General features: G+C 64.7%; 6 protein-coding genes across 6 annotated transcripts; 5 read left to right on the forward strand and 1 right to left on the reverse strand.

Moving 5' to 3' along the window:
- Positions 1 to 14: 14 nt before the first annotated feature.
- On the forward strand, positions 15 to 6,338 carry CHLRE_09g388467v5 (uncharacterized protein). The gene is made up of 16 exons (XM_001694868.2): positions 15 to 154; positions 270 to 353; positions 441 to 503; positions 729 to 812; positions 1,413 to 1,484; positions 1,806 to 1,850; positions 2,136 to 2,215; positions 2,536 to 2,677; positions 3,061 to 3,137; positions 3,242 to 3,408; positions 3,660 to 3,757; positions 4,291 to 4,417; positions 4,667 to 4,716; positions 5,065 to 5,159; positions 5,519 to 5,648; positions 5,983 to 6,338. The coding sequence occupies exons 1-16, from the start codon at positions 152 to 154 to the stop codon at positions 5,992 to 5,994; spliced, it is 1,329 nt and encodes a 442-aa protein (XP_001694920.1). The 5' UTR covers positions 15 to 151; the 3' UTR covers positions 5,995 to 6,338.
- A 132-nt stretch (positions 6,339 to 6,470) lies between these two features.
- Positions 6,471 to 12,926, reverse strand: CHLRE_09g388504v5 (uncharacterized protein). Its single transcript, XM_043065471.1, has 2 exons — positions 9,567 to 12,926; positions 6,471 to 9,272 (listed from the first exon to the last, which is right to left on the reverse strand). The coding sequence occupies exons 1-2, from the start codon at positions 12,572 to 12,574 to the stop codon at positions 8,312 to 8,314; spliced, it is 3,969 nt and encodes a 1,322-aa protein (XP_042921093.1). The 5' UTR covers positions 12,575 to 12,926; the 3' UTR covers positions 6,471 to 8,311.
- A 449-nt stretch (positions 12,927 to 13,375) lies between these two features.
- On the forward strand, positions 13,376 to 15,977 carry CHLRE_09g388541v5 (uncharacterized protein). Its single transcript, XM_001694869.2, has 2 exons — positions 13,376 to 14,280; positions 14,779 to 15,977. The coding sequence occupies exons 1-2, from the start codon at positions 13,591 to 13,593 to the stop codon at positions 15,349 to 15,351; spliced, it is 1,263 nt and encodes a 420-aa protein (XP_001694921.1). The 5' UTR covers positions 13,376 to 13,590; the 3' UTR covers positions 15,352 to 15,977.
- A 48-nt stretch (positions 15,978 to 16,025) lies between these two features.
- Positions 16,026 to 17,277, forward strand: CHLRE_09g388578v5 (uncharacterized protein). Its single transcript, XM_043065473.1, has 3 exons — positions 16,026 to 16,174; positions 16,500 to 16,585; positions 16,791 to 17,277. The coding sequence occupies exons 1-3, from the start codon at positions 16,147 to 16,149 to the stop codon at positions 16,950 to 16,952; spliced, it is 276 nt and encodes a 91-aa protein (XP_042921094.1). The 5' UTR covers positions 16,026 to 16,146; the 3' UTR covers positions 16,953 to 17,277.
- A 48-nt stretch (positions 17,278 to 17,325) lies between these two features.
- CHLRE_09g388615v5 (uncharacterized protein) lies at positions 17,326 to 21,267 on the forward strand. The gene is made up of 13 exons (XM_043065475.1): positions 17,326 to 17,360; positions 17,441 to 17,517; positions 17,817 to 17,901; positions 18,119 to 18,228; positions 18,368 to 18,406; positions 18,602 to 18,760; positions 19,008 to 19,092; positions 19,352 to 19,418; positions 19,567 to 19,636; positions 19,931 to 20,005; positions 20,154 to 20,232; positions 20,353 to 20,468; positions 20,751 to 21,267. Exons 1-13 carry the CDS (start codon positions 17,339 to 17,341, stop codon positions 20,865 to 20,867), a joined length of 1,101 nt encoding a protein of 366 aa, XP_042921095.1. The 5' UTR covers positions 17,326 to 17,338; the 3' UTR covers positions 20,868 to 21,267.
- A 108-nt stretch (positions 21,268 to 21,375) lies between these two features.
- Positions 21,376 to 25,067, forward strand: CHLRE_09g388652v5 (uncharacterized protein). Its single transcript, XM_043065477.1, has one exon. It carries the CDS (start codon positions 21,422 to 21,424, stop codon positions 24,749 to 24,751), a length of 3,330 nt encoding a protein of 1,109 aa, XP_042921096.1. The 5' UTR covers positions 21,376 to 21,421; the 3' UTR covers positions 24,752 to 25,067.
- The last annotated feature ends 2 nt before the right edge of the window (positions 25,068 to 25,069 follow it).

Genomic DNA, 25,069 nt, shown 5'->3' on the forward strand with positions numbered 1-25,069 from the left:
ACGTGCATTTGACTGCACATACGCCACGCTGCACCTGTAGTTTAATATCTGGATTGCGAGGAAAGCCCTTGTCACTGCGTTGAGCTCCCCTACTTACGATCTTTGCGGTTTGCTTCTATTTTAGAAGCATCGCGCTAGCGGTCCAGCCACCATGGTGAGGCTTATAAGTGTGGAATTGCGGGGAGGCCTGCAACGTGCGCACGCGTGCTGCTGCACTGGCTTTCCTTCCAACCCGACACGCGTACTTGCTGCGTTGACGCCCTTTTCAGAACGAGGAGTATGACGTGATCGTGCTGGGCACGGGTCTGAAGGAGTGCATCATCAGTGGCCTGCTGTCGGTGGACAAGAAGAAGGTGCGGGACCTAGACATGCGCGCGAATGCTGCAACCGGGCCTGCTTTTCTTCGCGCGCTGGCCGCTCACCATCGCAACCTGTTGCAGGTCCTGCATGTGGACCGCAACAACTACTACGGTGGCGAGTCCGCGTCGCTCAACCTCATCCAGGTGCGGTTCACAGTCGGAACCCTCCTCCCGTGACACGTACCTCCCCGGCGGCCTGAGCAGCGAGCCGTAGCCCCCAGCCAGCCTCAGAGTCCCTGCAGCCTCGCACATTACTGCTGTTTGGCTTTTGTGCGACCCGTGTACTTTGCCTGCTTTGATGCCTACGCGGGCTGACTCCAAACAGCTGAGCTTTGCCCCGCGCGTTCCGCCCCGCTGTACCCGCTGCAGCTGTTTGAGCGCTTCCGCGCGGGCGCTGCGCCGCCGCCCAGCCTGGGCCCCTCGCGCGACTACAACGTGGACATGGTGCCCAAGGTGCGGGCAGCGGGGAGGGGTGGAGGGAGGGGAGGAGCGGGTGGAGGGGTGGAGGGAGGGAGGAGCGTGGGAAGGGGTGGCGGGAGGAGCGGGGGGAGGGAGGAGCGGGGGAAGGGAGTAAGGGAGCGGGGGTTGCAGGAGCGGGGACTGCAGGCGGAGAGGCGCGGGGCCAGGGTGTGTGTGGAGAGAGGAGGATTCAGGAGGGAGAGAGAAGCGAGCTTGAGAGGGGAGGACGGGTCATGTAGTGGTCGTGTAATGGTGAGTCCTCGTGACACTAGTGGGGCCGCGAACACACCGCAAGTGGTTGGCATGTTGGCGTGGTCACCGGTCATCGGCTTGGTCCTCTGCGGAGCTATGTGAAGCCTGCCATCCGATCTTGTGGATCCCAAGGATGTGCAGTGTCATTGCTGGGCGGGGTCATAGGGGCCTGGCGGAGGCAGTTCTCTCTATTCTATGCCCGTGGTGGAGTCTGCTGGGGCCCAGCCCACGAGAGGACCACTGTGGCCGCAGCGCCCCATGCCCGCCCCTCACCTCCTGCCCAACACGCCTGCTGCCCGCCCCTCGCCTGCTTCCCCCACGCGCCCAACCCCCGACCCCCAGTTCATGTTGGCCAACGGCAAGCTGGTGCGGGTGCTGCTGCACACCGACGTCGTCAAGTACCTGGAGTTCAAGGTGGGAGGCAGCGGAGGCGGAAGGGGCGGGCAGAGGGAGAGGGGTATGGGGACTTGGGTGGAGGTGGAGGGAGAGGGGTGCGGCGAATTGGGTGGCGGGGCGAGGATGGGAGGGGGCACTGCAGAGCTGGGACCTTGGGCAGCTGCTGGGGCGTGCGGCGTGTGTGTGAGCTGTGGTGGCCAGGCACAAGAAGAATGCTGGGCGGGCTGGTACGGCTGAGCGCCGTACCGCTGTGTGAGAGAGGCACAGCTCTTGTGAACGCGAACCTCGACGGCTCCTCCACGAATGCGCACACACTCATACACACATGCACGCACGCAGGCCGTGGACGGCAGCTATGTGCTTCAGAAGGGCAAGATCCACAAGGTGGGATGGGGGTGGGGGGGGGTTGCCGTGCAAGGGGCATTGCAGGATAAATAACAGGGGGCAGCGGGACCGGCATAAATGACATGCTGGTGGCATGACAGGGGCCTTGAAGTGGCGTGGGCAGGCGCGGCATGGCCATTAGCATGCCGCCACAGCGCAAACCTGCTAGGGCCTACTGCTGACGACCATGCCAAACCGGCACATGCCTGCTGATGCCGCGCTGCTGCTGCGGTTGGTGCTGCCCATACTACCCACACTACCCACACTGCCCACCACTGGCCACAGGTGCCGGCCAACGACTCGGAGGCTCTGCGCTCGCCGCTGATGGGCCTGTTCGAGAAGCGCCGCGCGCGCAACTTCTTCCTGTGAGCCGGGCGACCTGCGTTGGGGGCGGGGCGGGGCGGGAGGGTCATGTGCCCGGGCCCAATGGGAATTTCGCTGGGAGGGAGAGGGGCCACGGAGGGAGGTGCAGATGCTTTCAACCCAAACTGCAGTGGGGGGGGGGGGCGGCGTGCCGAGCTCACGGCGAGGGGCTGGGTAAATGAGCCAGGAGCCCAACGCAGCCACCCTGGACTGACCTGCGCCCCGCCCCGCCCCATTCACCCATCCCTCCTACCGCACTCACCGCACCGCACCCGCCGCACCGCCCCCTCGCGCTTCCCCGCGCGGCCGTGTCCTTCCACAGCTACGTGCAGGACTACGACGAGTCTGACCCCAAGACGCACAAGGGCCTGGACCTGAACCGCATGACCATGGCGGAGCTGTACAAGCACTACGACCTGACGGAGGACACGCAGGACTTCATCGGCCACGCCCTGGCGCTGCACGTGAGCGCGGCCTGGGGCGGGGCGTGGGGGCATGGGGCTGGGGGGAGAGGGGCTGGGAGGCTGGGAGGGGGTTGAGAGGGGGTCAGTGAACGGCGGAGGGGGGAATGGAGGGGGGGGGGCGGAAATGCAGGAAGGGGAAGGGAAAGGGCGCGGGTCCAGGCGGGGGCGGTCTCCGCGGCAGGCCGGCGAGGCAGGCAAACAGCATAGCAGTGCTGCAAAACACAGTGGTGACGTTGCTCCTCCGGCTACTACGCAACCCCGCGCTCTCCAGTCTCCACGAAACGTCCCCGCACCCCTGTACCGCATGTCCTCGCCCCCACGCTCCTCCTCACCTCCTTGCCACTCCTTCCACCCACCTGCTCCTCGTCCTCCTCCTCCCGCAGCGCGATGACGCCTACCTGACCCAGTCCGCCATGCCCACCGTGCTGCGGATCAAGCTCTACCACGAGTCGCTGTTCAGGTGCGGCCGCCGCGCCACGTGAAGTTCACCTGGTCCAGATGGCCCTCTTGTTGCATGTTTCTGATTGTCTCCCACCACGCCGCCCCCTCCCGCCATCTGCGCAGGTACGAGGGCCTCAACTCGCCCTACCTGTACCCGCGCTACGGGCTGGGCGAGCTGCCGCAGGCCTTTGCCCGCCTGAGTGCCGTGTACGGCGGCACCTACATGCTCAACCAGCCGGCGGTGGAGGTGCTGTACGAGAACGGCGTGGCGGTGGGCATCAAGAACGGAGGTGGGTGGAAGGGGTGTGGGTTTGGGTGGGCGGAAGGATGGGTTTGGGTGTGCAGGAGAGGGGAGAGGTAACCAGGAGGAGAGGCGGCGGTGGAGGGGTTGCGCGGGAGCGCGCGGACGCTCGGGGCCGCTGGTTCGCGCCTGCAGCAGCCTCGCCGCCTCACTGCTTCCCCTTCTCCCACTCCGCCTCCACCTCGCTTGCTACCACGTCACCGCCCCTCCTCCCCATCGCTGCTGCCGCCGCCTGCGCAGCCGACGTGGCCCGCGCCAAGCTGGTGGTGGGCGACCCCAGCTACTTCCCCGACAAGGTCCGGGTGGTGGGCAAGGTGGTGCGCGCCATCGCCATCATGGTGAGTGTGTCGGGGGGTCGTAAATACCAGCCCCACACTAAACCGAACCCTATGCAATAGAGCGTGGAGGGAGGGGGGTAAGAAGAGAAGGGGGAATTCAGTTCAAGCGAAGAAATTATGACCCAAAAAGCTGAGGAGGGGACAGGGGGCCAGGAGCGGCGTCAGCGGAGGCGGCCGTACAAAGAGCAGCAAGGGGTTTAGGGAGGCAGGGCGGGATCGGAGGAGGTGTGGGCACGGGTGGAGGTCCGGGGAGCTGTGGAGTTTGGGAGGGAGGCAGCACGAGCGGCGGCAGCAGGGCTGGAGGCAGGCGGTGTGTGTGGGGGGGGGATCAGGGGAGGGGGAAGAGGGGAGGGCGGAGGTACGCGGAAGGTTGCTTATGCGAGGCGGACCAGGGCTGGGTCTTCAACACAAGCCCAGGGAGGCGGCCGACTGCAGTCGCAGACTCTCAAGAACCACGCGCACGACCCTGGTGCGAGACGTGCCTCAACCCGCCCCGCCCCTTCCACCTGCCCTTGCCCTTGCCGCCCCCGCAGAACCACCCCATTCCCAACACCGACAACGCGCACAGCGTGCAGATCATCCTGCCCCAGAAGCAGACCGGCCGCAAGTCCGACATGTACGTGTTCTGCTGCTCCTACGCGCACAACGTGGCTGCCAAGGGTGAGCGAGCGGGGGAGGGTGCTGCTGGTTCCGTGACTAGGAAGCGTGGGGCAGGCCGAGACAGGAAACAAAGGCACAGGTTCCTTGCAGTCGCGTTGCCACAATGTTGTTGTGCAAGGCGCCTTCAACGCGCCTGTTCGCCTGCCGCAAATCTGCTCGCCCCCGGGCCCCAATGCGTTAATCCATACCCCTGATCTAGGTCGCTCCGTCTTTCATGGACGGCTACCCCCCACCCACACCCTCACACAGACAAGTGGCTGGCGTTCGTGAGCACCACCATGGAGACCGCCAACCCTGAGGTGCGGAGATGTGTGCGTATGCGTGCGTGTGTGTGTGTGTGTGTGTGTGTGTGTGTGTGTGTGTGTGTGTGTGTGTGTGTGTGTGTGTGTGTGTGCAATGTCAGCGTGTGTGATGTGAAAACGAAGCGTGTGTTACTTCTGAGAGCCAGATGCAGCTGCAGCTGGGTTGCGCTGCGTTCACACCCAGAATGTGCCGGGGGGCTATGACACGACGTGGCTGCTGTCAAGCTCACTGCCACCCGCTACCGCCGCCTCCACGCACCGCGCCCCGCCTCGTAACACCCCACCCGCCATCTTCTGACCAGTCATGCCTGGAACCCTCGGCCCCGCCCCCGCCCCACTCCTCAGGCGGAGCTGTCTGCGGGCATGGCGCTGCTGGGCCCCGTGGAGGAGAAGTACATCGAGGTGCGCGACATCTGCGAGCCGCTGGACGACGGCACCAAGTGAGCGGGGCGGGGCGGGCGGGCGGGCGGGCGGCTGAGGGCGGGCGCTGGGGCTGCTTCCCGTGCAGCTGGGGCGGGATCCTGCGGGGGATGCGTGCAGCATCTCGGACGTGCCACGACGGACAGCCGAGTGAGTCGCATGCTTCATAATTAAGGACAAGCTCAAGGCTCGTCACCATCAACGCCACTTGTTTGTTACTCTTCGGTTCAACATCGCCATCTCGTACTCCTAACTAGCCATGCCTGGACCCCCCCTTGCGCTGCTGTATCCTTGTTCCAGACGCCCCCCTCTCTGGTATCCTCTTGGCAATGGTGGAAACAAGCCCCCCCCCTCTCCCTGCCTTCCTCCCCGCCCCCAGGGACCAGGCGTTCATCAGCAAGGGCTACGACGCCACCACGCACTTCGAGACCACGGTGGACGACGTGCTGGACATGTACCGCCGCATCACCGGCCGCGACCTGGACCTCACCGCCAAGGAGCCCGTCACGGTAGGCGAGGGGGGGAGGGGCGCGTGGCTTACAGGGAATCGACGCACGCATGAGTGTGTGCATGTGTTTGGGGGAGGGTGCCGAGGTCCAGTGGGAACAGCGGGGCGGTTTGGGAGGCAATAGATGGGGTTGAAGCGGCGGGGTCCTGGGAGGAAAGTATGGAGAGAGGGTAGTAAGCCGGGGGTGAGAGGAAAGGACAGCAGGGGCAACACGCGTGAACGCCGCAGGGCAGTGTGCAACGCTGATGCATTGCTTGGGTCAACCAGGGGAACATGCAGCCCGCACCGCCCTGGCATTTACTGGTATGCGTGTGGTGGACGCTTTCCTGTTGCAGGTCGAGGCGTAAGCGCGGCGTGTGCCGCAGTCGCTGTGTGTGGCACGTGTTTGGACCTTGCGCCAGGAATTGGGCCGCGTGCAGCGCTTTCGTGCGGAACTTGCTGGGAGGGGGGCCAGTGCTGACCTGGCTTAGGTGAATTTTGCCTGGGTGTTTGCCAGGCCGGGTGATGTGCGTTGGCTTGATAGGGCTAGTGGGAAGTGTTGGGGATGTGGCGCGTCTGGCAGGGCTCGCAGTACTTGGGTCATAGGCGGGGCTGCAATGGCGCGCGGGTTGTTAGATTGGCCTGGGCGGCCTGGGCACGGCTAACAGGAGGTTGACTCGCGCTGTTGTTTTGTGTGTAACCACAACTTCGTTGTGATACCTACGTGTCGTACGTATTGTACGGTGTCGTACATTGTGATTCGTTTGCGTCCCACCGCCTGGCCATCCAATGCGCCCAATGCGCGAAGGCGTTGGTGTGGGAGGAAGGCCTGACGGCGCGTAAGTCCCTACTCTAAAAGGTAGCCCCAGCTCGTCATCAAGTCCTTTTACGGCGTTCCTGCTACAGTTGGCCACCCAGGCACAGTAGCGATCTCCCGTGCCAGCAAGACAGCCTCCCTGCGCAGCTCCCTGTCCTGCTTCCTCTGTGTCGGCGTACGGCCTTGCACGTCTTCCACAGGAGAGTGTCCATGCAGTTGCCTGTGCATCCTGGAGCTGGCTCGACTGCTGGAGCACCTGTACAAAGCGCGCGGGGGACGTGCACCCAGAAGCCGCGATTACGCCAGGATTGGCTGAGGGGCGTGTCTGATGGTCGACTACATCTCATGTTGATGCGTATGTGCAGGCAATCTGACTCCTTCGAGTGTTGCCCCTACTGTACTGGCACACTACACGCCACGCGCTTCACAAGTACCGTGAGCGAGTTCCGTGAGCGACCAGCAGACATCCTTTGGCAAACCTCGTACCTATACCCAGCATGCGTTGGGTTCCCCAGTGTTTGCAGCCCCTCTCGGCATGCATGCCTAGGTTGCAAGACATGTGCCAGCAAACCCTCGGCCACAACCCCACGCCCCTCAACACCTTACCCGGGAGCATGCGCCCCCCTTGAACACAAATGTATCCTCGCCATTGAAAGACACAAACCAGCGTGCGAGAGGCGTTTCATGACGCACCACCAATCTTCGGACCCACATAACAGGTGGACAATCTGACGTCGCCCGCAAGTTTTCCGCAACTTTCCTGCAACTCTTCATCTGAGCCGCTACTGGATGTCTTCGTTGATTTGCACCGCTCACACAGTCTCACACCAACCATTGTACGTGGAAACGCTGACCCCATCCATCACAGCCTAGCATAAGATGCTTAGTGGTGACATGTTTAACCAACAACCCCCAGCACAAAGTTCAGGCCTTGCTTGTTTCGGTTGCGTTGCATGCAGCTTCTCTGTACAGCATAGTTCTTGAAGGCGCTGGCAGACCCACTGGCACTCGCCAGTCGCGTACAAGTGCCTGGTTTGCCTATGTATTCAGAACAAGTATCTCCCAATATCCCCTCAACAACACATGTAGATGCGAAAACAAACACCCCCTGCACAGCCGCCGAGTACGAGACCAACGCGCCCACTGTCACCAGCGACAACGCACAACGCCACAAATCTTTTGATATCACAAGCACACGTGCGCGCGTACACAAACGGCAACAACCTTCAAACTCAGCCATGCGAATCATTGTCATGCGCCCCAAGAGATACCTTCCTAGCAAAACGGTGCAATTATCCAGGCGGCCTTTTCATAGCCCTCCGGTAGATGGCCTTGACACGGTAAGGTGTATCGCATACAACCGCCAAGTGCCGCGAATCGCAACATGCTCTTGCCAGGGCCTTGAGCCCCCCGTAGGCGCGAATCCGAAAAAAAAACATGTGGTAACACCTTCGCTCCAAGCTCAGTGACCTCACCAAGCGTAATGCAACTTATGAATGCGTGCCACCCGTGCAAGCCGTCCATGCGCTAGCAAGTGCGATGGAAGCTAGAGCCGCGCATAATGATAGCGGATATCGGGTAGATGCAAAGAAGATGCACAGCAGCAGGCAGGTACGGCCGCAACAGCAACGTACGGCTGCCTCTGCCACAACACAACACAAACAAACAACACCGCAATGTCGGACTGGAGTAGTGCCGCCAGGAGACAGAACAATTCCTATGCTTGGTCACTGCTCTTAACCGCAAGCCTGTGCTTTTCTGCAGCTTCCTCCTCCGGCAATGTCCCAATCACACATAGGAGGATCCCATACTGGCGGTTAGTAACAAACCTCCGAGCTCAGGTTCTGCATGAGCGGCTGATTACCTTGTCACGCCTTGGCGCGACCGCCTGGGTGGGCCGCTGCCGGCAGTCCCGTATTCGGCAGTGTCGCCAGCAGCGGTGCCGACGCCGCCGCAGCGGGCGGCCCACTGAGCGCCGCCATCTCTGTACCTAGCGCAGCCAGTGTTGCGGGAGCCAGCGCGTCAGCTGCAGCCGCGCACGTGTGGTTCAGCTTCAGCGGCAGACCCCGCGGCGACGGTTGTTGCGGCGACCCGAGGCCGCCGGGAGGAACCAGCAACGGAAGCTGCGGCAGGCGAGCCGCCTCCGCGGCTCCAGCGCTCCTTGCTTTCCCGTCCTTTGCCCTGCCGCCCAGTCCGGAGGCGCCAACTAGGGCCGCTGCGACAGCCAGCGCGGCCTCCGGACCCGGCGCCATGGCTGCCCACGGGCTTGGCGGCACACCAGCTGCTGTATAGCCTCCTGTCGGCTGCTGCTGCTGCTGCTGGGATGCCGCCAGCGCCATCGCCAAGTCGGCTGACTCCCTGGATTCTTGCCCCGTCATGGGCTGGCGGAAATGCAAAGGCGGCATGCCGCCTCCGCCGCCGGCGGCCGCCGCCGCGGCCACGTCCGCCTGCCAGGCTGCGAGTGGCACGCCCAGAGGCAGCAGCGGCCGCGGCGGCTGTGGTATGGCCTGCGGGTGCAGCAGCGGGTGCGGCTGCTGCTGCTGCGGCAGCCCGCCGCCCACGGCTACGGACTGCTGCTCCACTTTGCTGCACACGCGCATGATCTGCAGCGCCGTCTCAAAGGCGCGGATGGCCTCCGAGCTCTCCGCCCTCGCCATGGCTGCGGAGGACAGGGCAATGGCGGCGTCGCCTGCCGCATGCGGCCCACCGCTGGTGGCGGCGGCCGCGGCGACGGCGGCCGCGTTGGACACGGCCTGCGCCGTCAGTGACTCCACGCGCTGCAGCTGCTGCCGCGCCTGGTCCAGGTACACGGTTTTGTTTGCCACGTACCTACATACGGACACAGGCAGGTTGATGGTACACGGTCAGGTGTATGGCAGCAGACACGTGATAGGCGCGTCGTAAGCCGCTACCACTCTCCCCCGCACTCCCTGGCGACACTCGTGATAGGCGCGTCGTAAGCCGCTACCACTCTCCCCCGCACTCCCTGGCGACAAAGCTCGTGCGCCCTGATCTCAACATGCCGATCCCGACACCTGCACGTCGGCACGGCGGCGCTGGGCTACCGCCGCGAAAGGCACTGCAGGAGCTAGCAAGCCAAAGGCAGCGCGCCACAAAACTCACCATTGGTACAGGAGCGTCAGCTCGCCCTGGACCCTGCCCAGGCACGCCGGCGGCTGTTGGTGCAACAGCCGCAGCGGGTCACCTGGACCCAACGCCGTGGGCCGGTTGGCCGGAGCCGCCGCCGCGGTTGCCGCACCCGTCGACGCGGGAACAGCGGAGGGCGGGCACACGCTAGGCAGGGCGTCCATCGCCGTCGCTGCGCTGACCGAGCCAGGGCCGGTCGGTAGGGCCCCTGACGAGGCCGGCCCACGCATGGCTCCACAGCCGATCGCCCCGCTCGCGTCACCAAATGCCTGACTGCCTCCAGCCCCTGCTGTCGGTGCCCCGCGGAGTAAGTGGCCCATGCTGTGCGCCGCACCGGCTGCGACAGATGCGTCCCCGTTCGCAGCAGCTTGCGCAAGCCCGCAGCTAGCCGCAGGTGCGGCTGCAACGGCAGGCGGGGGCGGCCGCAGCTGCATGGTGGCCTGGGGGCCTCCTGCGCCTGCAGCGGCGGGGCCGGCGGGCTTGTCGCCATGCTTGGGGCTGTCAAAGGAGCCGTTCCGAAGTGCATTAGACGGATGAGGAGGGAGAAACACCGAGGCAAAGCCAAAGGCATCCGCGCCCTGCAGGGTCTTCCCAGGGGCTCCAGGAGGCCCCCCGGCAGCTTTGCTGCCCGGCGTTGCTTCGCCGCTATGCTGGCGGGGTGGCGGCATGCGCGCCGCAGCTGCGGCACGAGTGCTGGGCAGGTGCAGCAGCGTGCTGACGTCGCCTGCCCTAGCGCCGCCAGGATGTGCCAGGCCCGGTAACACGCCGCTCACTCCGAGGCCGAAGGGCGAGCACTCAGCCATGTCAACATCTGCGAGCGCAGGCGCCTCCAGTTCGGTTGGTAGCAGCATGAGGTCTTCCTGCTTCGGGCAGGCACCTAACGGCCGCCGGACCGCCGTCGCTGCCGCGCTTTCATCCGCTGCTGCGGCCGCCAGTAGGTCCAGAGACACCGTGTCTGAGGCCGGCCCGTCACCGGCTGCGGGCGCTGTGCCGGCACTTGCCATGGCCCCTGCCGCGCGGCCCGACAATGTGGCTTGGAGGTCCATGGCCAGGCGTGAGCCGTCCTGCGAGCAGGCTCTGTGGCACTGCACCAGCGCAGCTGCCGCATCGCCGGTGCGCGCCGCACCCACTGCGGCTGCCGTCGCTGCCATGCCCGCTGTGACCGCTGCTGCCGGCGCCGCGCCGCGGCCCTCCAGCCCCGCCGCGCTGCTGGCAGGCCGCGCCGTGCCGGTAGCGCGAAGCGGCGTGAGCGCCGGCGCCTTGCCCTGCACCGTGCGTCCGGAAGCTGATGAGTCCTGGCGACATATGCCACAGTCTGTAGACGTCGCGGCCCCTGCCGCCGCCGCGCCTGCCCCATGGCCCGCCGCCGCCGCACCACCACTACCACTGCCTCCACTGCCGCCCATGTCGCCGGCGGCCGCATCGCCATCACCGTGGTCGCCGCCACAGCCACCGCCGCCGCCACCAGTCCCGCTAGGCGTCCGAAATGTCTCCTCCTCCCAGGCCCTGCTGATGGGCTGGATGATGCGGATGCGCTTCTTCAGCCGCGCGCTGACGCCCTGCGGCAGCGCCGCCCCCAGCTGTGTCGACGCCATGTCCAGCACCGAGCCCGCCGTGGTCGCCAGTACGGTATCCAGCTGCTCATCCAAATCCGCGTGCTCGAGCGTTCGGGGGTCGTTGCCGTCTGTGGCCGCAGCACCTTGCGCCGCACAGGGTGGGCCCGAGCCCCGGCCGGCCCCGGCGGCAGCGAAACATGCTTGCGCCGGAGCAGCTGTGCTGTCGGGGCCACCCCCGGCGCGCCAGCTGCTGTGCAGCGCTGCCGCCAGTGGCGCGGATTGCGCTGGCCCGCAAGACATGGTGGCCGCGGTGCCGATTGTGTTTATGCTGGTGTGCGGATGCGCAGCCTGCTGCTGCTGCTGCCGCTGCTGCTGTTGCTGCTGAGGGTGATGCTGGGGATGCTGATGCGGCTGAAGCAGCTGTCCAGCAGCTGCGGCGGCAGCGTTGGCGCTCCCGCTCCCGCTCCCGTTGCCACTGCCTCCGCGGCTGCCTGCACCGCTGCCGCTCCCACTCCCGCTGCCTCGACCCGCATCACTGGCCGTCCTGCCATCGCTGCCTGTGCCGCTGCTGCTGCGGGGCGGCACTGCCGCCCCTGCGACATCCGCACCCTGGCTGGCATCATCCCTACAGAAGCTGCGCCCACTGCCACTGCCGCTGGCGGATGGGTAAAAAGAGCGGTCAGAGCCGCTGTGCGGGAGGCCCGGGCTCACCGCTGCTCCGCTGCCCTCGCCTCCGGTGTGCGCGCCCACCCGGCAGCGTGGTTCCGCCCCGGCACAGTTTTCCGTCTCGATTAAAAATGAGCCGGAGTGCCGGTGGAGCGCATTTGGCTGCAGCAGAGCCGCTGTTGCAGGCGGCACCAGCGGCAGGCTAGCTAACAGGCGTGCCGCCTGCAGCTGGGCGGGGGCCGCCGCTGGAGAGCCAGCTGTCGGCGCCGCGAGGACCCGTTGGTCGCCTGCTGGAAGGCCCGACAGGCCTCCCTCCTGGATTTCCACCGTCTGCGTACACCGGCCTATATGGGCAGTAGGTGCTCCCGCAACAGCACCCGCCGACGTTAAAAACTTCGGAGTTGAGGCGCCCGTTGTTTCTGAAGCGGCATGGTGTTGTGAGGTATCCGCAGCCTGCCCGGCTTGTTGCTCCAAGCGTCTACAACTGCTCCGGCTCTCGCCCAGCAGTAGGCCCTCGTCCTGCTCGGCTCGACTGCGCTTCCCTCGCAGCGAACTCGGGTTCAGCTGCGGTCCGTTCTCCACGACCGAATGCGCTCCTCCGCAAACAAGAGAGTCATCAAGAACAGGCAGCTGCTTCTGGGATGTGGGGACGGCTGTGTCGAGGGACGTCCTGGGACCCGTCGCCGCTGTCATCGCCTCGTTGTGCGGCGTGGCCGGGATGCCAGCTGCCCCGTCATGTAATAACGGATGCTGGAGATCCATTTAGGCTGTCTGTGAAGACGGTAGCGCGCGAGTCCGCCCAACGGTGACGCCCCCAACCGGCCTCCTGCAGAGACAAAGAGGCCATTTAACGTAATAAACATGAGCATTTAAACAGGACATCTGTGGACTTTAGGACATCAAGCATCGTCGAGGCGTCCCAACCCGCCCGGCTAGCTGGCCCCGCAAACGCGCCGTCTGCACACCAAATTCATTGCCATGCACATGAGTTACGCTTCACCAGCAAGCCTGAACCAGCCGAAGACTCACATTCTTCAAACGACCCGACCTCGGTTTACTGTGCAACGTAAAGTAAGCAGCAAGTGCTGCATTATACAAGCAATGACCAAAGTTAAATTGTACGCATATTTGGTGTCACTATTGCAACATGGTCGAAGTTGCGTGTTAGTACCGTGTGCCAGATGCACACAGGTGCATAATGCGTGTGGGTTAGGCATGTGGTATTCCGCCTGAACGTAGTCACTGGGAGGCAAGGGGTGAATGGGAGTCAGAGCATGGCAGTCAGGACGTTTGCGGTAAAGGAGCGACGGCCGGCGAGTTGTACGCGGCAAAGCCACTGAGGCCCCAACTCGTCAGACTTCTGCACAAACAGAATTTAATCTCATTCGTTACTCAGGGGCATCTGCTAGCCGGCGGGGAAGGCCGGGCTGCGGATGGGGACCAAGCGTGGGTGGCTGCCTGGCAGGCTTGGGGTAACGAGGGGCGATGGGCGCGGCTGGCTGCCCGGAATCCCGGATGCGAGCGCCACCACTGACGACTTGTCTTGCGGGTGTCTTCGTAAGATTAAGTTCGAGTATAAAGACTCAGCGAACACAACACGCGTATACTCGGTGTTTAAGTTGCGCTTCTGACAGCTCGGCGCAACTGCTTTGCCGCAGACTGCAATGCAAGTATAAAGACAAGGAATAAGTCTGGCCCTGATCTGAGCCACTCAGCTGCTCTAGTCATGGCCAAGCAAGAACTGGTACACTCATCCCGCGCACAACTGTAGCTTGCAAATGTCTTCCACTCAGGAGTCAGCGCTGCGCAAGGGAGCCGTAGCATCTGCAGACAGTGGCACGCGTTTGTCCCGCGGCATACCCGTGGCAGCGGGCAAGCGGGGTTGGCTGGCGCCGTTCTTTGCCCTTGCCGTGGCGTCGGCGGTGGGTGTGCTTGGGCTCTGGCCAGCACAGGCGCTTCACGATGTGGAGCTGTCCTGGACCAAACTCGATCCCACCTACAATCCCTCGCTGGTCATTCACGGTGACCGCTTCCTCTCCGCGCTCAAGCGCACCACGTTCCGCAAAACGAAGGGCAAGACATTTTGGGTTAACCACCTGTACATGTGCATCGGCGAGCTGGACGATCTGAAGAGGCTGCGATGCCAGCCGTACAACCCCTGGCAGGAGCCGTACCTCGAGTGTGAGTTTGACGCCAACGTACGAGACGGCAAAACCGACACAACGGGCCTGGGTGATGTGAAGGTGTGGGTGTGGCCAGGGAAAGGCTCATACGCCATCTTCGGTCGGAAGCCGCAGAAGGTACCCGGAGCTGGCCCGTACTGCAGCAGCACGGTGGTGTACGACCAGTGGATTGCCATGATCCGGCCGGAGGCCACAGTGGGCGAGTGGCGGCTGCAGCAGCCGCTGCGGCTGTTCATAGAAAGCGGCTACTCCTACCCCAAGGATGCCAAATGGATCATGGAAAAGGTGAGCACAAGTGCGCGTGCGTGTGTCTGAATGCACCATAGGCAAGATCTGGTGCCCGCTACGTGTGTGGAAGGGGACATGCGGGAGCCAGGCTTAGGTGACTGCCGGCCAGGCTCAGAGCCACCGTAACACGCGAGTGCTGCCTGCTGGGCAGCTCGCGACATCGGCTGGCAATGGCACCGGCATTGTATGCACAGCATGCCATGGCCGGACGGAAGCACGGTGACACGTGCACGGCCCCAAATGACTATCCGCTGTTGGTTTACTGGTAGTGGCTGCGGAGCACCATGACTTGGTGCCTGTGTCCACAGCACATACAACTCCCCGCCCAACACCCTCAGCAACTCACTCCACGCCCTCGGGATGGATGTGGCCTGATTCGTCCGCTGCGCCCTGCCTGTCAGGTTCCCCGCCACCACCGTGTACCATACCTACGGTATCCCTGCACCTTGCCCCTGTCCCCATCCCCGTCCCCGCCACGCCCCTGCTCCTTCGCAGAACTGGATGCCGTGGCCGTACACGGACCCGGCCAGCGGGCGCGAGGCGCTGCACGTGACACACATGGTGCAGCCGCACCGCGTGCTGGAGTGCGCACCCAGCGGCGCCTGCAAGGTGGCGCACGAGACGACCGGCGCGCCCGCGTTGTTCGCCAAGTTCGAGGGCCACAGCATCCATGGCGGGCCACCCGTGATCCGAGTGGACGCCAAGCTGGCGCGCGACGGCAAGCCCTACTACATGGGCATCATGCACCACATCGAGCTGCTAGCGCCGGTCAGCCGGAACGGCAAGCCCAAGAAAAAGATGAAGCTGTACCGGCACTTCGCCTACCAGTTCCAGCCCGAGCCGCCGTTCGCGATCACCGCCATTTCCGATGAGCTGCCGCTCACATTCTATCGCAACGAGCACCACGCCGCCAAGGCGCACGTGACGTACGTGGCGGGTTTCTTCATGAGCGCTAACGGCACCGTGTACATCAGCTATGGGTCGGGCGACAGGCAGGCACGCGTGCGGGTGATGGCGTTGGGAGAGCTTGAGGCCACGTTCACAGGGAAAATTGCGTTCCTGCCTTGAGGTGAGAGTGTGACAGAGTAGGTTAGGGGCCAAGCTAGGTTGCGAGGCAGGCGGGTACCGGTAGTAGGGCTGGTAGTGGTAGCAAGAGGCGAAGGTGGCTTTGGCGGCAACACGAACGCAGGTAGATGTGGCAGCACATGAAACTGCGATGGCGTGCTGGTCTGATCAGTGCCTCTGTGTTCGGCATCGCGATGTATGTATTGGAAAGCGGAGCAAGCTGATGCACTGAGCCAGGCATGCGCCCAATCGGACGGTGCGCGGTGAGGTAAAGCACGCATACTTGGTCCAACCTAGCCACGGTCTAGGATGTGCCGTACAGTGCGAACGTGCGTGAATACCATGGGTATCCATCCACTCGCAAAGTGCAACGGCTGCACGGGCGTTCATATTAATGCGCGTGTATGCTCTGAACACGACGGGGGCAGGCGCTGGAACTCTGGAAGGATGGCGTGAGCTTACGTCTGTGCCTGTGTTACATCAATTGCCAGGCTCTGCAGGTGAAGCGTTTAGTAGGCGAGGTGGCGACTCAACTTAGGCGGAATGACTTGGCAGTATACGGACGCAGTGCACTCCTGCACGCATGGTGGAACGTGTCGCAATGGCAGAAACCGTGAAACCCACGAGCCCGCTCCTCTCCTGTCCTATTACACTGACCATATACATTCTACACTTTACATAAGCATACTTGGTTATTGGAAAAACAGCTAGATCTGACGCCCCGACACTTACAGCAACAGTCCAACTTCTTGAACCAGCTTGCCACGCTACCCTCGCGCCGCTGACCAGGACTTCCTAATGGCTATCACTGGAAAGGGTAGCAAGGGTGAGCCGGGAGTGCATTGTCTCAGAAACGAGACACGGCGTCGAGGTCGAGGGGGCATGCCATGCCGTGAAGCTCACTCGCGTGCACGCGTGTGGAAGGGCCCGTGCGACTTCAACAGGTTTTCCCCTTAGCCTGATTGTAGCTCAGCGTTCAACAAGGCCCATTTGGTCGCTGTCTTGGGCTCCCGAATGCGTCACAACTGCTCTGAGCTGATCGGCACCAGCATTATTTTTTATGTATTCAAGAATAATCACTACTGGACTGATGCCCTGACGCTCCTGCTTGACGACCGCGTTCCTCACCGCTACTTGCACCGTCCTTTTAGACCAAGTCACTCGCGGGACAGCTGCTTCGGCCGACCGTAAGGTCAAGGGAGATCGTGAGAAGTTTGAGACATACAAGGGCGAGAAGGTGGGGCTTGGGGCGTAGAGCTGCGCGCGACTTGCGGCGAGTTGGCTGGGGCTTTGCAGCTATGAAGCAAGTTGGTGTGTTGACGATGCGCTTCCTGTTGCGGCGTCGGGATTGCTTCGCGCTTGCCCAGCCGTGACCAGGTGACCTGCCCCCACGCTCAACGTGCCTCGCCATCTCACCTGCTCGCCGTTCTTCCCCGCTGCAGCGTGTTGCCAACCAGGCGCGCAAGGCGCCTCGCAAACAGAAGTCCCTCGCCGAGGACTTCCCGCTCGGCGCCACCGGACTGTATCTTTCGCTTCTGGCCTTCATCGCCTTTGTGTCCGCGGCGCTGTACTGGGTGGTGGTCCTCAGCTACCCCGCCAACTAGACGCCTCCCCTAACGCAGTGGGAGGGAGGGTACTGGCCCAGCAGCCTAGGGCCTCGGATCATATCGCCTGGTGATGGCACAGTAGTAGAGGCTGCACAGTAGGTGTGGACGTACACAGCAGGCGGCGCCAGGGCATCGGACGACTTCGCACACCGTAGCGGAGCACAGCGCGAAGCGGAGCACAGCGTAGCGTACAGGCAGCAATAGCACACACCGTTGCCTGGCACACTGCATTCCGGGTCATATAACACAAAAAGATGAAGCTGCTAGCAGAAGGATTCGCCAAGGGAGCGGAGGGCTTCGTCAAGCTGCTACCGGAGGAGGGTGAGCCGCGACGACGTGATGCCCAGTGTCGGGTGCTGGGGTTGTGTCCGATCATGCGCAGCATGCCCTGCAGCGCACAGCGTTGCATTGTCACACATGTACGTGCGGCTCCAACCCCATCCTGCCGCCCCATACCGCCCCCTGATCACCGCCGGCCACTGCAGCCGAGGACATGTGGCACACGTTCAACCTGGTGCGTGAGGGCGACCACATCACCGCCACCACCTTCCGCAAGGTGCAGGTGAGGCGCAGGGCGGGGGGCAGAGGAGTGGCGTAGGCGGCAGGCTTGGGGCCACCACCATGGGCGCCTATGCGCGCTTTGTTTGATGGCTGGAGCGGCGCGTGCGCCCGTGCCCCGCCACTTAGCTGCCACGGTTTGCCAGAGCATCTCCAACCCCGTGCACACACACATACATACACACACACATACACACACATACACACACACGTACGCGTACGCGTCGCGTCGCATTGCTGCGTCGCATACACTGTCTTTTCGCTTTGCTTTTTCACGCACGAATGCCCGCCCCGGGCTTGCAGGTGGACAAGGGCACGGGGGCAGACACGGAGCGCCTCAAGCTCAAACTCACACTGGAGGTGGCGGCCATCGAGTTCGACGCGGAGGGTGAGGGGCAGGGAGGCAGCGGCGGGGAAGGCGGGCGGAAAGTGGCGGCCAGGGAGGCGGTGGGGCGGCGGGCAGCGGGGGCCCGCCCCTGGAGGTCGCGTGCGGCCTCCTCCCTGTCCTTCATGCGCAGCTCCTCCGTTGCTTGTGCTCATGCCATGCAACCCATCGCCGATGCACCGCCCGCTATCGCTGCTTGGCTCCGCTGCTTCGGCCTCAGGAGGCGTCATCCGCATCAAGGGCCGCAACTTGACCGAGTCGGAGCACATCAAGCTTGGAGCCTACCACTCGTTGGAATTGGAGCTGGGACGAGCATTCACGCTCAAAAAGGTGCGAGGGAAACCTGCTGCCTGCTGGCACCAGGGACACACGGGCTGGGTTGGTGCAAAGGGCGGGACACGGACAGCGTGGCGTTGGCAGCCAGCGATGACGCCCGGCCATAAAGTCTGGTTTGTGTGCTACTCCGCAGGCGGCTTGGGACGCATTGGATATTGAGCGCGTGCGGCAGGTACGATGCGTTGCCCGCGCGCCTAAGTATGTTGCCCGCTCGCGGTAAAGCGATGTCCAGTCAAGAACCCAAGTACCGATACCCAGTGCTGCCACCGCGCGTGCCCGAAGTACTGTCCTCACGCAACGCGCCTGCCTCCCTCCGACTCCTCTCCCTTCTCTTCCCTGACTACGCAGCTCCCTCTCCCCCGCGCAGGCCACTGACGTGTCTCTGTCCGCCGACCTGGCCGCGGTGCTCATCACGGAGGGCCTGGCGCACGTGTGCCTGGTGGGCGGTAGCACCACGCTAGTGCGAGCCCGCGTGGAGGCCAACCTGCCCCGCAAGCGCGGCGCCGCGGCGGCAGGGTACGACAAGGTGGGGGCCGCTTCGGTGGGGTGGCGTCGTTTCATGATCCATTGTGAAAAAGCGAAGTTGTGGCCATCCACGATGGGTTGGGGGGTCAGAGGCCCCAGGGTGGGGGCGGGTCGGGTCATAGGGACCGCACGGCGGCGGCAGCTGGGGTGGCAGGTTGGAGTTTTGCGGTCGTCTCGTACTGGCAATGCACCCAGCGCTAATGCGGGCCAGCCCTTCTTGTGCCCAACCTCCGCCCCACCGCCTGCAGGCCTGGACGCGCTTCCTGGACCACGTGTTCACTGCGGTGGTGCGGCATGTGGACTTCGGCGTCGTCAAGTGCCTGGTCATCGCAGGTGCGTGTGGACTCGCAGGCGCGTAGCTGCGCGTACATGTGTGCGTGTGTGCGTATGCGTGCTCGTGTGCGTGCGTGCGGCTAGGAGCGGCGGCAGGCTCAGAGGCCGGCGTAGGGACAGAGCTGGAGGCGCTGGGCAGAGCCGGAGGGGTGTTCAAGGCCAGAGGGGCCTGGCAAGGGGCTGCCGGTGTTATGCACTGCCCCGCGCTGGCTGACTCGCTGGCTCATGACGCCTTGCCTCACACGCGTGCTGCGCCTAGGCCCGGGCTTCGCCAAGGACCAGTTCAAGGAGCACCTGGAGCAGGAGGCGGTGCGGAGGGAGGTCAGGTGCGTGCAGGACGGACGACACGCCATCGGGTGCGGCTGCGGGTGCATGCGGATGAGCAGTCGAAGATGTGTGTGGCCTGCCACAGCGAAGCCTGACTTCGAAGAACAGAGCAGCTCAAGGTTCATGCTCGCCACCGTACCTTCCCAGGCCGCTGATTGAGAACAAGGAAAAGATTGTGCTGGCGTCCGCTTCGTCCGCCTACAAGCACAGCCTCAAGGTGGGTGGGGGAGGCGGGGGCGGCAGCAGCGGCCTCGCTGGGCTGTAGGAGTGGCGACGGGCTGTGCGAGCGGTGCGCTGGCGAACCCGGCTAGGGCGTTTGGGGAGGTGTATGGCTTTGATGATGACACGGCGCCGCATCATGTGGGGGGTGGCAAACGCTATCGGGGTCCCATGTCCGACACAAAGGGCCGCGGTTCGCTCCTCGCAGCTAGTAGGTGGTGCAGTATGGTGCACAGTGCCCGCAGTCGGCAGCGAGTTCGAGATCCATTTGTATGCATGCCCACGCGCACAGGAGGTGCTGTCGTGCCCCACCATTGCTTCGCGCATCAAGGACACCAAGGCCGCGCGCGAGGTCACCGCCCTGCAGGTGCGTGCGCGCGTGAACGTGAGGTGCTTCTTACAGTGAACATTTTGTACCTCGCTCGCATGCATACTTCCATGCACGCCGCCCCACCATGCCTTTGGATTATGTGACGCAATTCGCAATGCGGTTTCTTTGCCACCACCTCTGTTAGGACTTTTACGACCTGTTGGCAACGGACGCAACCCGCGCCTTCTACGGCCCCGGCCACGTCTTCGCAGCGGCAGAGCTGGGTGAGTACTGAGTGCGCGGCTGTTGCTTAAGTTGGCTACAACCCCGCCATTTTCACAAATCAGTCATGAATGTACACACACACACACACACACACACATACACACACACACACCCTGCAGGCGCCATCCAGGTGCTGCTGATCAGCGACTCGCTGTTCCGGATCAACCACGTGGAGAAGCGGCGCAAGTTCGCGGAGCTGGTGGAGGGAGTGCGGGAGGCGGGCGGAGAGGCACTGGTGAGGCGGGGTGGCAGCTGAGGGGGGGGGGAGGGGCGAGGGATGGGGGCAGGTGGGGGTGGGGGTTACATTCATGGTTAGTAAGGGAAGTGGTAGGGGGCAGGGGCGCGGGGGCCTCGTATGTATGTGTGTATGTGCAGTGTTGTGTGCATGAGAGCGGGTTGCGGGTACTGCCACCAAGCCTGTCAGTGGGCTTCCACCGGCCCTGTCACCTACCGTTGCTCCCCACACCCACACCCCCGACCCCGACCCCTAGCCCCCGGCCGCCTGACCCCTGCTCAGGTGTTCTCGGCCATGCATGTGTCGGGCGAGCAGCTGAACCAGCTGAGCGGCATTGCGGCCATCCTGCGCTTCCCGCTGCCGGAGCTGGAGGACATGGAGATACCGGCAGAGGTGTAGGGAAGGAGGGGGGAGGGAGGGGGAGGGGGGGGGAGGGAGGGGGAGGCGGCGGGGCAGGAGCAGCATGGCGATGGAGGTGGAGACGGAGGTGCAGGAGGCAGGGGACAGGAAGGTGGCGGCAGGGGTAGGTGGAGTGGGGAGTTGCAGAGTTGCAGAGCTGCGGTCGCAGCAGGCGTGACCTGGGACGCGCGCGCATGCAGCGCAGGCGTGTGGGTGCGCATGCGTGTGGGGTCTGGTCCACACGACTTCAATGCATGGCGTGTACGGCAGCACGGAGCGAGGGACTGCTAGTCCTACCTGTGCCGTTGGAGGACAGGGCAATGTAAGGATGTGCTTGTGCGGTGGCACGAGGGGAGGAGGGAGCATGGATGCGGATGGAAGCTTTTAAGCTTCCAACATGAGTACGGTGGTTATGGCCCCGCCCCTCTACAGCTCTTCTCTTCTGGAGGGTTAGCGCCTGGACCAGTATTGGCCCAGCCAGCACTCCCCTAATAGCATCAACAAGTTAGAAGTCACAAGAAAGTCGCACCAATGAGTTAACACCTGCGCAAGGGATGTCCCGCGGCCGTGTGGAGGTTAGCCTGTTGGCGGAGGCACGGCCAGCGACCGCCGACGCGCTCTGCCTTTGTCGCCTGCCAGTCAGACGAAATTTGCGAGATGAAACTGACACAGTATTATTGGGGCGTAGCAGTCTGGAGGTCCTCGGCGACGAGAATAGTGTTCCAACCGAGACGCCTTTTTCCACGCACACCGGGAGAAAATACTGCATCGAATCAGACGACTATGAATACAACTTTACTGCGGTCTGGGACAGCTATCTGGGCTGCCTGCTTGTGGCGGTCGGAGGCAGCTCTGACCTGCTGCGCGTGTGCACCAGCGGCCGCGTTGCGCCGCTATTGCACTCGGCGACATTCCTCCGGCAACAGCGAGTGCAGCACACGAGCGACGCACGGCATCGCCTCATCTCGGCAGGGCCTGCAGAGGCAGCAGTCGCTGGCGGGGCGGCAGCTCCGGACAGCCCAGAGACCGACGAGGCGGTGAGCTTCACCTGCGTCGCCACCTCCGGCTCGGGATCCGTGTGGGTGGTTGTCAACGGCTCAGACCTATTTCATCTGGACGTGGCAAAATGCCGGGGGCACAGCATCACCCACGGCGGCAGCCACGCCGCCGCCGCAGACGCTCCTGCCGCCGCCGCCGCTGACGCTGCCCAGGCGCCGGCTTGCCAGCGGCTCTGCGCCTTTTCAGAGCCCGTCACCGCCCTCGCCTACGACCCACACCACCTCTGCCTGCTGGTCGCCACCGGCACAGAGCTCTACGCCGTGCCCGCGCTCGCAGGCGCCGACGCCTCCGCCACATCCCTGCCCCCAGCCATCGCCGCCGCGCCCGGCAGCCACCGCCGCAGCCAGCGGCCGCACCAGCCCTGGGCCTGGGGCCACTGCTGGGATGGAGAGCCGCGGCTGCTGCTGGGCGGCGTGGGGGATGCGGAGGCGCGGCGGCTGGGGCCGCAGCGAGACGGCGGCGCGGAGGCGGCGACGCTGGCGGGGGTGGTGGGGCTGGCGGCGTGCGGCCGGCGCGGCGAGTGGTTGGTGCTGGAGCAAGTGATGGCGCAGTGCTCGCGGCGGCGTGGCGTGGCGCCAAGGAGCTGCGTGCGGCGGCTGCGGCTGCAGCTGTCCGCTGACGCGTTTGGTGGTGGCGGTGGGGATGGTGGGGCCAGGGCAGCAGCGGCGCGCATTGAGACGCTGGTGACGGCGGAGGACGCCGCGTGGCGCAGCCCCCTTGTGCTGCCTGGAGGCGTGCTGGCGGTGCTGCAGGATGGTGGCGGCGGCGGCGGCGGCGGCAGCGCTGGAGGCGGGTTGGGCGGGGGCTCTGGCGGCTGCGAGGTGGTCCTGATGCGGTTGGGGCTGACGCCGCCGCCGGCGCCCATGACGGCCCTGGCGGCGGCGGAGGCCGCCCTCACCAGTGCTGATAGCAGCGGAGGACGCCCAGGCGAAGGTGAAGAAGGCGGAGGCGGAGGAGGAGAATGTGGAGGCGGTTCAGGGCCGCGAGTTCGTAGCCTTGCCGCGGATCTGGGTGCTCTGCTGCTGAGCTGTCAGCCGTCCCCGGCGGTGGTGCTGCGGGGGCAGGAGGTGTTGCCGGGAGCTGGGCCGGGGGCAGGGAGCGGCGATGACGGCAGCGACGGCACCGCGGATGTGTGGCTGGTGGCGGCGGGCGGGGAGGTGCTGGCTGCGCATTGCGGCGTGCTGGCGGCGCGGTGCGACTACTTCAGGCCCCTGCTGGCGGCGGGATCGGGATTCGCCGATGCATCTGGCGGCGGCGGCGGCAGCGGCAGCGGCGTTGATGGTGGGGCTGGCGGGTCGGGTGCCGGCGGCGGGGGCATGCGGCGGCGCAGGCTGCTGTCAATGCTGGAGGCGCAGCCCGATGCCTTGATGCTGGTGCTGCGGCATTTGTACACCGGCCAAACAGACCAGCTGCTGCCGCTGCCTTCGCATCACCAGCTGGCGGCGCCGCTGCCGCTGCCGGCGCATCACCAGTTGCTGCCGCTTCCCGCCGCGCCGCAATCCGCAGAAGCGAATCCGGTATTTGGCGCAGGCGCCTCAGGGCAGCAGCAGCAAGAGCGGCAGCAGCACCTGATTGATCTGGCGCAACAGCGAGAAGCGCACGGCCACCGCCGCCGCGCACGTCGGGTCGCCGTCAGGTCGGCGGCTGGGGCCGCTGAAGTCCCGGGCGGGGCCGCCGTTGGATCCGGCTGTGCAATCGACGCGGCTCTGCCCGCCAGCTTCAGCCCGGTTGCTCCCGAGACTATCGGTGATGGTAGTGATGGGGATCGGCATCTGGAGCTCCTGTGGTCCGTGGCGGCTCTGGCAGATCAGCTGCTGCTGCCGGAGCTTAGCCGCGCAGCGGGCCGGGCGCTGTTGCGGTGGGCTGACAGCGGCGGGGCGCTCGTGTCATCAGCGGCGGCACGATCAGCGGCCACTGCCGCTGCCGGCATGGCGTGTGCCAGCGCCGCAGCTGCTACCGACGGCCGTGGCGCCGGCGGCGGAAGGGGGTGCCGAGAAGCTGTGGCGGGCGAGTCAGGCCCGGCTGCGGCAACAGCTGCTGTAGAGACCAGCGGCGGCAGCTGCCTGGGGCCTGCAGCGGATGCGTTGTTGCAGCGCGCGGAGGCGCAAGGCTTTGTGGAGCTGGCGGAGGAGCTGTGGCGGCGGCGGAGACGTGCGGCGCCGCCGCCACCACCGGTACAGCCGCACCAGACACGGGCGCAGACTTCAGCGCGGGGACAGCAGCCCTTGCCTGGGCAGCAGGCGCGCAGGTGGCAGCGACGAGACGCGTGGGCGCCAGGAGGCGACGGGGCGGAAGCAGGCGTGGGCACGATGTCCGGCAATGTGCACAGTCTAGTAGCTTCTGGGGCGGACCTCCTACGGTTGTGGTCAGGTGCTGACGTGGAGGGTGGCGGCAGCTGGCTAGGAAGCCAGGCGCTGCAGGCGGCGGGGCTGGAGGGGCTGATTGCCGTTATGAGCGGAGGCGTGGGCGGGGAGGCAGCCGCAGCCGCGTCCTTACGGGGTGACTGGCAGTTAGGTTTGGCGGACGGCGCGGCTGGGCAGCGGTGTGGCGCGGCTGAGGGGCCGGCGGGTGCGGGCAGCGAGCAGGAGCAGAGGTCGGCGGGCAGTGGTGGGAGTTGCGATGACGCCTTGGGTGGGTTGGAGGAGCTGGCTCGGGTGTCGGGTGCGGAGCTGGACAGCAGGCGCGTGGGGGCCGAGGAGGCGGCTCGGGTGTCGGTGGAGGCGGCAGGGGCAGCGCCGCTGCCGTCACCGGGGTGTGTGAAGCGTAAGCCGGGAGAGGAAGCCCGAGCGGCATCGCCGTCCACGAAACGGCAGCGGGGGATGTAGACAGGAGCTGTAGGCGGAAGCTGTGTGGTCGATGGCGTGTGAGTGTGTGACTGCGAGCGGCGGAGGGGTCCGAGGCCGTTGACTTACAGTGTCAACTCACACAGGGTGAGACCTGCCGGTGTCTGGTTTGCGGTCTTTGTTGGCGAGCATATCATGGCACGGTGTGTGTGGGATTCATTGCTGCTTTGGTTTGTTACCTGCGCCCTGCAGTGCTTGTGCTTGACAGCGGGACGTGGCTGGACACATGGCGGGCGGTGCCTGTGTGAGCTGAACGTAATGCTTTTATGAGTCGTATTGATGTCACAATCTATCACTCAC

This window comes from Chlamydomonas reinhardtii, chromosome 9 (assembly GCF_000002595.2).
Source record: "Chlamydomonas reinhardtii strain CC-503 cw92 mt+ chromosome 9, whole genome shotgun sequence".
In the NCBI taxonomy this organism is placed as follows: Eukaryota; Viridiplantae; Chlorophyta; class Chlorophyceae; order Chlamydomonadales; family Chlamydomonadaceae; genus Chlamydomonas; species Chlamydomonas reinhardtii.